The sequence below is a fragment of the Ischnura elegans genome, chromosome 3 (assembly GCF_921293095.1).
Source record: "Ischnura elegans chromosome 3, ioIscEleg1.1, whole genome shotgun sequence".
Lineage (NCBI taxonomy): Eukaryota > Metazoa > Arthropoda > Insecta > Odonata > Coenagrionidae > Ischnura > Ischnura elegans.
In genome coordinates this window covers 95,500,519-95,513,583 of record NC_060248.1, presented here as the reverse complement: position 1 = coordinate 95,513,583, position 13,065 = coordinate 95,500,519, and the positions used below count along the sequence as shown (strand labels likewise).

The following is a 13,065-nucleotide window of genomic DNA, read 5'->3' as shown; positions in this document are numbered from 1 at the left end:
AATAAGGCATAGCATTACATCGTTGATTACATGTCATGTGAATGAAAACTAGATCGGTGAGAATTTTAAGCTACAAAGCACGCGCTAAACAGCTCAGATCGTATGTCGAACACATCGTAAAGCGAGGGTTTACTGCACTGATATCTAGTACATCTAGACTCTATAAAAGTTAAAAAAAATACTGAGACCCGAATTTTTCCATTCCTGATTCGTCCCCCTTACTTTTCAAATTATTTGTCGCGAAAAATCGATGGCGTTAACCTTTTCGCATATAAGTTGATGACGTCGAGAACTTCTGCCGAGTGGGTCACCACTTCTCCGACAATCCTCAGCTGCTAGTGGTTCGCTGTCGTTCACACTCTTGCAAGCGAGGCCTTAACTCAATGAATGATTCTCCTTGAATGAATTAATGAACCGGGATCCTAATGACGTCACTTGGTCATGAAAAGTGGGCGGAAACTTACGCGTTTTTTAAATAAGTTTTAATTTATAAGAAAAATGGTTGAATGTGGATGATTTTTTTCGTCGTAACTTATCCTTCATTTTCACACACCGAATTATTTATTTGAATATCGATTTCAGATCTGATTGAATGATCCCTTCGTGTGCGGACGGTTAGAATTTTTTGCTCAAAAATGGCTCAAGTCCACCGACTTCCCTCCTTGGGTCTATGATAGGTATTGCATACCACGAAGGTACTGAGGATAGAAGTGAACCGCCTCAAAGCCTTCAAACAACGACCTTAATTCACCTCTGTAAATACGTTATACAACAACTTAATTACAAAATACCGATAGTGAAGCTTACGGAAAAAAAGACGGCAATTAATTAGCTAGAAAGGAAACAAATAGGCACCAAAGACAATATGATAGTAGATATGTGTCAAACAAAGATCACGATTAATATCAACGAAAAAAATTCCTACGTTTGAAGTGTAGTGATACACATTTACTTTGACCCTTAGAGAATGAACGCAAAAAATATATTTTGAAGCAAAAATCAACCGTAGAATTCCTAGCGTAGCAATATTTTTTATACCAATACATGCCCAAATATCGATCAGTTTTAATCGCAGATTAAGTGCAGGGAAAATCACGCAGGGAGTTATATTACAGCGAGGAGGACAAATCGAGAGAGAGCTGTCCAACAACTGACAATTAGTCACTCCCACTAGCGGAGTTCAGTATGGACCGCAGGCCACGAAGAGAGTGGTATTCGTTTACGGAGACAGCAACAAATGCATAGTCACTACAAAATAACTTTTGCTCGTTTTTCCTAGGGGAACCTAAAAAAATAAAAATAAGATCATTTTTTTTACTATAAACAAAGGACGCGAAAAGACTGGTCACATCAAACTGTAGAAAAAAATGAAAGACGCATGAGCAAGTAGCCATAAAATACAAAAGATTTATAACAATTACACGTGGGGATAGGGGAGGCTGTATAACGGTAAACAGTGCGGCATTTCGGCCCTCGGACATGCAATAAATCTTCTTCACTGAAAAATAAATTATCGTTTATGACAGCACACGTCACTCATATCAAGGACAGCACCAGAACCTTAACGTGAAACTCTTCGCAACCTTCGTGCTTTGATGCCTCCATGCCCCAACCCGGTATTTCAAAATTTAGCCTAAAAATGTAATCCATAAAACAATAATGGAAATATACAACGGTATTACAGCAAAAGACCATTGCACAATAAACACGAAGTGCGACGGTAATAATGCTTTGAAGGAAGGACAAAATTTTCCTCTAAATGAATTAATAATACATATAATGAAAAGTAATCATATGAGTACTTTCTGTGAATGAAAAACTAACTCATAAGTCATTACAATATGTACAAGCTTTAACTATGAAGGATATAAATCCTACTTTTTTAGGAGTCCTTCCATTCGATAAAATAATGGATAATTTTGTACGCATTCACTGGATAATGATGTACGTGACATTCTACAGTATTCGAAAATTATCGCATTATTACATCTAAATTATCTCTAAATCACTAACCCAGCCTTTCCTTCCCCGAACTTAGTCACACAACAAGGTGTCCAAACAATCAAAGCAGAAAAATGAATGCATAATTCCAGGTTTTCCACGAAAAGTTTACAAAATTCCAGGTAAATCCTACGTGATCATTGCAATGGATAATGAATTTAAAATACACAAAATACATAAATACTTTTAAATAATATCATAAAAATATCCCACGTTGGGCAGAAACACAAGACACAAAAAGATTTAAAAAACACTCACTGAGCTAAATTTTCGGTGGTATACCATCCACCTTCCTCAGAGTTAGGTAGGAGACAGTTTTTAAAATCTTTTTGTGTACTGTGTTATTGCCCGACCTGTGATATATTTATGTTATTTACCCCGTCGAGGAACATTTCGAAGTATCTTTTAAATAACATTATATTTATGCACTATTTTACGTTTCTAATTTAAATACTTACGCTTAGTAAGAGAAATTCTACACTTAATTTATGAATGTCTCACGCAGCACCTCAACAAATTAGTCATAATTTAAAGTGTTACGTAGATAAATTTATGTTTTTATAACGTGCAATTTCAAATGTAATCAATCAATTTCAAAGCATACAAGTAAATAAATTTTAAAGATTTTGAAATTCCAGGTTGGAGAAAAAAAATCAGGAATAATTCATGTATAATTCTAAGGAGTAAAAATTAACGTATAATTCCAGATTCTTCCGATTTTTCCGGTCACTGGACACCCTGCACAACCCAACCACTCTTACTCCACCCCAACAACCCCCCTTCACCCCCCTCCACAGCCCTTCACCCTGGCCCCTAGAACATTGTAGATTTTCCGGTGAAAGCTTTACTAAAAATTGACGCCTTAGGGTCGAAACGATTCGTACCGAATAAAAAAATCTGTGAAAAGTTTCAAAGGTTGTATATCTTCTTTAAAAACCGGAATTGCCGAACTAGTGCAATGCCTGGAAATCCGCCCAGAACCAGGTATATTCCCAGCCCCGATATTTGAGAAGCATAACAAACAATAACTATGTACCTGCACGAAATCCCTAAGATACCACCAAATTACTTATATTCCTAAAAATAAAACTGAAGCATATAAAAACTTATATAATTATTTAGCACCAAAACTATAAGATAAACTATGGCGAGATTTATATCCTTGTAATAGTCAAGCCGCATTTATTAATACATTGAGAGGCTGGTTGTTTCTTCACGAGGATGTTGAATTTCTATTTGCGACTATTACTTGATTATCCTCAAGATGCTATGCAAATGGCTTATACTCTTTTATTTTTCAAAAAAAATTTAATTGATAATAAGTTTGTTTAATAATAATTTCCTATTATTGTACTCCTATTGTATTGTGTGATGGTTTCCAAGTTTGTTCACATACTTTAATTCATTATACATGGACACATGTTTCTATGATGAGTCATATATGAACTTATTTGGTTTAATAAACCTTATTTGTAAAACGCACTGCCGAGCATAGCCTTATTTTCATTGAATAGCAACCCCTAAATAAGAATGTATCTTCTGGAGTGCCTAATTTCACTGACTGTCTATGAATTTTGGTGTAATTTTTGAGCGGTGATATAAATATCTTCATTATCATTATTATAAATGTGTTACCTTGTGAAGCGCTTTGGGGACCATCTTGAGCACGGCGGCGGCCTCAGCGTTGTTGGCATCGAGGGCACCGCCAGCGGCCGCCGCACTACCTCCCGCGAATGGCCCCGTGGACACGGCCGCACCCGAGGCCCGAGACCCCGACGAACCCGCGCTCCCAGCGGCGCCGTTGCCGGAGGCGCCGCCCGAAGTGCCCGAGGCGGCGCCGCCATTGCCCCCGGGACTAGGCACGTGCAGCTGCAGCCAGATGAAGGTGACGAGCACGAGGAAGACGGCGGTGCGGCGGCAGGAGGCGGCCTTCCTTCGGGGCAGCATCCTCCGCGGCAGCGAACACCACCGCTCAGCGGCAGACCGCCACCTCGCCTCCTGACAGCCAAACGAGAGAATAAACCATTAATCCACCAAAATATATTTTACGTGAATTTACTTGATTCATTCACCTTAAATGCCTTAAGCGCAAACATAAAAATAAACTCAGAGGTAAGGAAAGAAAGGGATAGGAACATACCATAGAAAAAGAACGATGACGACGGTGCTATGGTAGATGGAAAAAGCCAGAAATCAGAGGGTAAAAATGCGACCTGACTGAGACTCGAACCCAGAACCTTCTGCTTGTCGGCCAGGAGCTCTACCAGTAGCGCTACTATGATTACGGCAGGATTTTTTGCACAGAAAACTCCTTTTGCTTTGGCCCACAAGAGTAACCAATATTTAGCACTAAGGCTTCTCACAACTCACCAATAGAAGGAATGGACGAGAACACAAGGATGAAAGGAAAGATACACACTCACACGATAGCAGGAAAGAGACAGGAAAATACGTTGCGGGGCACGCTGAGCCCAAGTGAAATAAGCCAAACATGACTTGGTAATTTATTAGAGGTATTTATCTCACTTGTACAGTTAAAAATTTTCCCAGAACCCGGAAGAGAACCATACCTGAGGAATATCACCACGCTGACCAATACTCTATTCACTTTCCTTGAGACAACATAATATCACTCCCTTTCGACCGGCCTCATTTTGTCATTTTCGTGAAGTTTTCCTCGTTTAACACTCACGCAATATAAAAATTCTCAGAGCACACAAAGGGAACTTTAGCAAACATTTGTCGGTATCTCAAGTATTAAAATCTTCAGCTTAGTAAAACCACTTGTCTGTTTCCACACACTTTTATTTAAAACGACCATGGTTTCGGGAACTCGTGCCATTATGGTTTTACTAAGCTGAATATCAAAGATTTCCACCGTATCACGCCGGAAACTGTATCTTTTATATGAAAATCTTCTTCGGTTTATTCTGTATACCCTTAAGCATGGGCGTACCCAGCGAGGGGCAGGAGGGGGCAACCCCCAGAAGCAAAAATCGCAAAAGTCTTTCAGGAAAATCTGGACTGGATTGAAACGAAAGTTTTCAACAAATTTACTTTAAACCGACAAAAATTATATTAGTATAAGACATTTAACTAAAATATTTTTTTCAAGAAAATAATTTTAAAAACTAATAAAGTGCTGTTATAGTTTTCTTAAAATGTTGGTTTCATTCACCTTTTCCATGCTTGGAATGTGACAACTTGAACAACCATGACTTGTCCCCCTTTCCCCCTAGGTTTTGATCCTGGGTACGCCCTAGCCCTGAATATTTCTCGATAAAAACACTAGTATTGAACGATTAATCCGTCACCAAAAAAGAATATGAATATGAATGAATATCACCTCAGTTCACCATGGACAATTCACTGCCGTTGGCCAAAGAAAAAGAACTGCCCCCACTTCCTTCAATGAGCGTCATTCCTACGCTCATGGCTTAGATATGGGTGAGCTCTACCTCCTACGAAGCCAATATTCAGATTTAACCATTAATGCAACACATACGTCAATGGAAAGGGATATTGAGAGAATTTTCTTCTCTCACGAAGTTGCCACCTGAAAATTTCAGCTGAATTTACCGCATATTTTTTATTTGAATAAATATACCGATCCTTGATTTTGAATAGGCAGAGAGTGCAGGTGTTAAACACTCCGGTATTATTATTATAGTATTCTACCGATTAAGGTAGGTTTCCATGGAGTACTAAAGAGGTGATCTGGGAGCCTCCCTTTCCTTCCAGCACTGCCTTCTTTAATTCACTGTAAGGCCTACTCTCTTTCAATCTATCTAAAAATCCTATTCTTTTCCTTCCCCTCCCTCGTTTCCCCAACATTCTACCCTCCAACACCATTTTCAACATCCCCTCACCGCTAAGCACTAACTCCATCCAAACCTTCTGTCTTCTGCGTAGGAGGAAAAAAATCAGACACGAAAAATATTCAAGTTTTTCTTTTTTCTCAATACGTAAGCAAGATTCAATATCTCTCTTCATCGTCTCACTGATCAACTTGTCAAACTCATTAAATTCGCTGCATTATTTGCTCAACGGATACGGCAATACCTGACAATTATCAGACGAAGAAAAGTATGGGTAATAAAAGGATACTCACAGGATACCACATCTAAATGATGCTTAGCTCATCACCGTTCCTTCGATACTAAAAAGTTAGTAGTCGATCACTTATCTATCGAGTTATCAACTTCGACTTGTATTTTTTTAAATCTTATCGCCAGATGATATAAAATCATCTCTATTCGCCAATTCGTCGTGAGTAATACAACCGACTGAAATAGCATATTCCGATAAAAGAAAAGCAACAGCCGACAAAAAAGACTCTTTTCTCGCATCTTTTTGCAGACGTAATATACATCATTGGCTACGAATGTCCACAACTTTACACACGACTCGCGGCTAATGACGCTTTAACTTAAGAAATGGACAACAAAAATCTACGTCATGTAGCGGTAGAGTGGTTTTCGATCGCGTTATTTTTATATTAAAGGTCAATTGAGGACAACATCCAATTAATTCTTTAAATATACTGCGGTATTTATTTTTATAATTTATATAAAGTAAACCTTTAATAGATTCCAGTGAAATACGAATAAATGAATAATCCATGAACGATACATTCGTTTTTTGTCCATGCACCTACGGAATTTCTCTATAGGTGCTATGATATAAATGGCAAAAGCTATTCGATAGACGTCGATTTTCGCCAATTCTATGGAAATTGCCCACCTCAAGGTGGCCTTAAAATTAAAATCCATCAAACGATCCAGTCTCTGTTGTCGAATTTCGTTTCCTTATTTGATTACTTATTTGTCATTATTCTACAAAGAGTTCCCCAAATTATAAAGAAGCAATTTCGCAGAAAAAGCGAAACAAATCAACTGTCTCGAGAGATACTACCGTAACGTTCTCAAGTCGGTGACGCGCTGCAGTGACTGCCAATATTTCAAACTACTTCTCTCTTCAAGATTACATCCGCTAAATCCATCATCTTAGGAGTAAAGATTATAGGTAAGTTACATAATCCGGGATCCAACAAAGGCAGAAAATACTGGGAAAATAAGATTACAGAGATATTCGCAGTTTGCTTCTCGAGCGGAAATTTATAACTCTGATAACTATTATGGGCAGTTTACCCATTATGATAGGTCTATGAGGAAGCTGGCTCTGACCAATTAAAAACTACAATCAAACTATTTCACCCTATTACTGTTTGTTTTCCTTTATTTCAACATAAGACCTCACATTTCCTTTTTTGACCACGAGGAGGCCGATGCAACAAAAAAATAAGCAAGAAACAGCACTGAAATAGCCTGACTTGGATGTACACCATCACGCGGATTTTGAGATAAGGGCACAGTGTAAACAAACACCTACGGTATACATTCCCCGGTATCCCCAACTAAATAGAGGCGATGTTGTCAAAGTCAAAGGTTTTTTTTCTCTTTGAATTTGTAGATGATAACGATTATTACGAAAATTCTTCTGCAACCTACAGCGTCACAGCTGATATTGCTAATTGAGATTAAAACGGGAGACTAAAGATGGAAAAAAATTATCAGACAGCAAACATATCAAACGATGAAATATTGTCACAACCTTCTGAAACTTTCGGATGAAAAAACGTCGTTATCTCTCGAAAAAAGTGTTTTATATTAACTTCGGGTGAACAATCACGATAGCCGAAAATAATCTCAAGACACAAAATAGAGTGAAATCAGGTACTATTGATATCTTCAACCATGACAGATGTGCGTTAGTCAAGGAAAGTCACCACAAAATCAAATCAAAAGCTATGCCACTCTTAGGACTACTCTACCGGTTCACGGATATCTCCAGTGCTAAGGCACTCCAATCCTACTTCTCAACCATAGTTCTTCCGGTGATCAACATATTTGGTCAATGCCTGCTCCCACTAATCTTGCCACCCTTAACAGTGTTACAACTTTTTTTGCAAAAATAGTAAAATTTAGAAACCCAAATCTCCGCGAGTCACCTACTAGTGCAGTTTTATCCTCTTTATCCGTCCCTAGTCTCTCCCTTCTCCGACTTCAATCAGACATCAAATTCATTTATAATACCCTTAACTCCCACTTCGACAGACCTGACATTGTTTCCTTCCTCAACATTAGAGTACCTTCCCGCCACACCCGATCTACCTCTTTATTAATCCACATTCCTACACCCAGGCTATCTGTAATTAAGCGCTCACTTTTCCATAGACTTTCTTTTCTAATAAATTCTCTTCCCGGTGATATTGATCCGTTTGCTCTGACACTTAAAATTTTTACTCACCTGGCATCCACATATTTATCGCATAAATGACTAGATAGCCGGATAAATGTTTGTTGCTTTCTTTTTTATTCTATTTAAATTTGTAATAAATAATTATTATTTAATTATTTAATATTTGTTGCTATAAGTGCACATTAAGTTGGCAGTCCTGCTGTATGTGTACCAACTTATTAAAATAAAATAAAAATAAAACAAAACCCCACGAATTTAATCCTGAGTCTACGCGAATTCACTGGAAGAAGCGACAATCACTCAGGACCCTTGATTCAAGCAGCAGCAATCGCTTAGGAAGCCATTGTCCTAGTTTCTCGCAACGATAATGCCCCATTTCAGCATGGGTTTGGGCCAAGAATCACCTTCTGACTGAACGATAAGGTCAGCAACGTGGATAGATGGTTACCAATGAGAACGGGAGACAGAAGGCATGCAGAGAGGAGGGAAGGGTGAATGGAAAGGATAATATATAAATGGCAGCTGAAAGGGATGGAGGCCGAGTATGCCGGAGCCAAAAATAGCGACAATGGGGAAGATGCCGGTAGATTCATCTACATCTACCCACTATCCCGTACGACGGCTCAATAGGCGTGTGATGGGAGGTGTTAGGGCATCAGTCATTTACCTGCAAATATATACGCCAAATGTATAGTGGAGCCAAATGATTTTTTGCTTTAAATGCACTTGCGGTTTATTCGGTAAAGGTACGTCGCGGCTCTCCGCTGGTTAGTCCGCGATAATTCCATGAATAATATACTAGAATAATCTAAAAATAAATTGTGTGTTATGGTAAGATGACTTGAATACGGTCTAAAATTTACTTAAATCCTTTATAGTTCAAGGGAAACACTAATTCCTAAAACCCATCCATTTGATAAAGTACTACTTCTCTTATTTTAAAGTTTATGTGTGAGCTGGATGAATTTTGCCATTCTAAAATAGTGTCCTCAGAATTACTCTGTAAGGATTATATTCTTAATTGCCTAGCAAGCAGCTTCCCGAGTCTCTAGCACGTACCAACTTTATCCGTATATAAGCTGTAAACGCTCTCTGTTCGCTAGAAGCAGTTTTTGACGAGTAGCGGTGTCGCTTACCTTTCCATTTCATTTTGTTAGCGTATTAAACACTTTAAACTATAACGCAATTAACCATTTAAAAATATCATGGATGCAAAACAAATTTTGTAGCCTCAGCTGGCCCTAGAGACACTTGCTTGTTGGTGGAATTACCTTCAGATGCGTATATTATCTTATTAACAAAAAAATATCTTTCTGATGATCTTTTGATGCATAATTGCTATACTGTCATGATGCAGTATAGAAAAAACAAAGCAAATGAAATAAATTTAACGATTTATTTATACTATTCCATAATAATGACTTTTCTGTTTCCATTTTCCATAACAGTAAGCATAATTAAAGTTTCAGTTTTGGCCTCTAAATTTGGTTATTGCGCAGCCACCAATCGCGCTCTTGCATATATTTGCTCCGAGGATCCACCCACACCATCCCGCGATGACGCACATCTTTCCGGAAATGACTGATGCAAATTTAAATGGAGAGCGGCAGCGACATAAATAAAGTAATAAGCCGACAGGAGGGCGCACTTGAGTGATGGAGAGGAAAGGAGGAATGCGGGGCGAGAGACTGGTAAGAAAAAAAATGAACGTGAATAAATAAACGAGCGAGAGAAACAAAAAAGGGACGACAGGCGAGATGCAAGATGGCAAGGGAGGGTGGGGGGGATTGATGGCAAACCCTGAGGTGGCGCCACAGCCGACCTTTTTCAAACACTCGGCGGGAGAGCGACGAAGCACGCGAGGGGAAGGAATTAAAATTAAGAAAAAATAAACAAGTGAGTGGCGAGGAGCGAAACGCAAATTCTCGTCCCAGGACGGAATCCGTCGCGAGGGAACTCGAGGAAATTCATTCTATAATCCTTTCGCTCCTGTGAATGGCTAAAGATTAGAAGATGATCTCTGTTTGCGAAATATTAGTTTAAATACTTTACTCAACTAACTTTCCCTAAATCTAAGAGCACCCCCTCCTCCTATGGTGTACGATACAAGTGAGAAAGACTAGTGTTATGTCCGAATTTTGTTTTAATTCCATAAGAATGGTGATGAGTCCTCAAAACCGGTAGATGTCAAAAAGGAGTGTTGTGCAAAGAGGGAAAAATACAGTTTTATTCTTTCCCTACCATAAAAAATTTCCACAAGTAAGCACTCCGACGATTTTTTCCGATACTAATGTTTAATATTAAAACCACAATTAAAAAAGAACAATTATGATAAATTTAACTCACAACGAGAACGTAATTTTTTTGGATTATTTTACAAGGCCTTTTCGTTTTAAGGATTTTAGTGATTTTGCACGGCTGGTGTTGTGGTAATTCCCGAGAAAAACTCGCGAATTAGAATGCAGATTTACATAAAATTAAACCTAAATTAACTCATAATTACTTCGGGTTATAATTATAAATATATAATTATTTATCAGCAACGACCAATTGCTCCGGGAAATAATATGAAAACATAATTATTTATCAGCGAGAGTAAAAATCGGTGCAGAGAAAGTAGCAACACATCACTTCTTCCGCATTCCTCACCCCAACTCGAGTCGCATTGAAACACATTCAGATGTCCGCAAACTCCACCCTCCACATTCCGCCCATACCGACTCCTCCTCCCCTCCCCTTCCCCCAGGTGATACGCCATCAATCTCCGATTTGGCGCGGCACGCCGCAGCCGCCCTCTCAACGCGAGTGGGACAGCGGTTGGGTGGGAAGGGGTGTGGCCCTCAGGGTGTCCCGGGGACCGGAGGAGGGGGAATAGGGAATGATTTCGTTGCCCGTGGCGTTTGGACCCCTTCCAAAACGGCCGACGGAGTGCGAGCGCACCGCCCCACTCCACGGTGAAAATCCTCGCCCTCATCAGTCTCGCGAAACGTCGCGGTGAGAAATGTCACTGTCCCCGCACTGCTGTGCCTACTCCAATCCCACCTCCCCTCCGTTCACTTTATATAAACCTTAACTTCGGAATAGGGACTATTCACATCCCAAATATTAGTAAAGTATTCTACCGATCACGGTAGGTTTCCATGGAGTACTAGGAAGAATTCTGGGAGTTCAATGGTATTCGGCTCAAATATGTGGAAGTTAATATTCGAAAGTGAGAAGGAGACTTCGTTGACTTCCACTGATTTATTTCGTCTGTAGTCGAGTTCCGACCATTCGAGTCCCCCCCTCCCTCCATCTCACTAGCGCCGTCCTCCATCGGTTGTATTTCTCAATTCTCAATACAACCTCTTGGGGTTTCCAACCCAACACCTTCCCCTCCCCCTCTTGACACCCACTCCTTCTACCCTCTCCCCCATCTCCTTCAAGGAGTGTATATGTTTACCTACCATTCAAATTTGTTGTACTTGATAATGACCTCTATGGTTCGAAACATGTCGTACGGGCGAAATAAATCAGAGGAAGTCAACGAAGTCTCCTTTTCATTTTCGAATTCCTTCCTTTCCATCAAGCACTTCCCTCTTCACTTCACAATAAAGCCTACTCCCTTTCATTTTATCTAAACATCCTATTCTTTTCCTTCCTCTCCCTCGTTTACCAAACATTTTACCCTCTAACACTGTTTTCAACATCCCATCCCCGCTAATTACTCGCTCCATCCATACCTTCTGTCTCCTCCGTATCCCATATAAAAGCTGCCTCTCACTACACATCATGTTCAGCACTTCGTCGTTCCTCCTCCTCTCCGTCCACTTCACCTTCTCCATTCTTCGCCACACCTACATCTCGAATGCCTCCAGTCTTCTCTCGTCCTCCGTCCTAAGTGTCCACGTTTCCGCACCGTAAAGCGCAACACTCCAGATCAGACTCTTCACCAACCTTTTCTATAATGATGCTCTCACAAGCTCCTTCCTATTAATGAACGCCTTCCCTACTAATGCAATTGTCTTCCTGACGTCCTTAGTATTGTATCCGTTTTCTTCTAATGTGCTGCCCAAATAGTTGAACTGCTCTACCTGCTCAAGTTTTTCACTACCCACCTTTACCTTTAGTTTGACATTCCTCGCTCGCGATGCTTTACAAAACCGCATAACCTTGGTCTTCTTGCGATTAATCCTCATCCCAGACTCCTCACACAGCTCGTATAACGCATCCACTAAAGCCCGACGACAAATTTATCGGCATATTCTGTCGTCTCAGAAACAGATGCGTTTTATGCATGGAAGTTCGAAAATTCATTCATTATTATAAAAATTATGTCCATTGATAACATTGACAGCGTTCCGAATTGTATGCAGACGGAAATTTTATCAAAATCTACAAATGAAATTAAAGGATTACATACGAGCTCTAACAGCTATGAGTTAGAACAATTTTGACAACCTTTGGAAAATAAACATTTTTACTTGATTTAAAACACAAAGAATAAAGCTACTGCTCGTGAAACTCATGATGGGGTGAATATATAGAGGGAAGGTAAAGAAAAACGTCATAATCATGAATTATTTGAATGCTTTACCCGTTAACCCGATTTCATTTTCATTTCATTTCGATGGTTCAAGAGCTAGCAAAGCAAAATAATAAGTGACTAACTCTACAGAGAGGGAAACATTGGGAGTGAAAAATCAAAATGAAATCTCACCGAAACCTTTTGAATTCCAGTTTTTTGATTGAATTCTATTTTTTTATTGAAGAGGGAAACTTTATGGAATTTTATTTAGTAAAGAAATATGAAATGAATAGCAT

At 39.3% G+C, this 13,065-nt stretch overlaps 1 protein-coding gene across 4 annotated transcripts in view; it reads right to left on the bottom strand.

Annotated features, from left to right (window-relative positions):
- LOC124156166 (alpha-1,6-mannosyl-glycoprotein 2-beta-N-acetylglucosaminyltransferase) overlaps window positions 1-13,065 on the bottom strand; it is a 757,523-nt gene that overhangs the window by 26,543 nt on the left and 717,915 nt on the right. For 2 of the 4 annotated variants that reach the window (XM_046530523.1, XM_046530526.1), the window contains exons 1-2: window positions 6,113-6,157; window positions 3,637-3,999 (exon numbers count right to left, since the gene is read on the bottom strand). In XM_046530523.1, coding sequence (XP_046386479.1) covers window positions 3,637-3,999; window positions 6,113-6,124 — 375 coding nt within the window. In that variant the 5' untranslated portion in view covers window positions 6,125-6,157. Of the gene's footprint in view, window positions 1-3,636; window positions 4,000-6,112; window positions 6,158-13,065 lie in introns of those variants that run through there. The other 2 variants (XM_046530525.1, XM_046530524.1) reach the window with 1 other exon arrangement.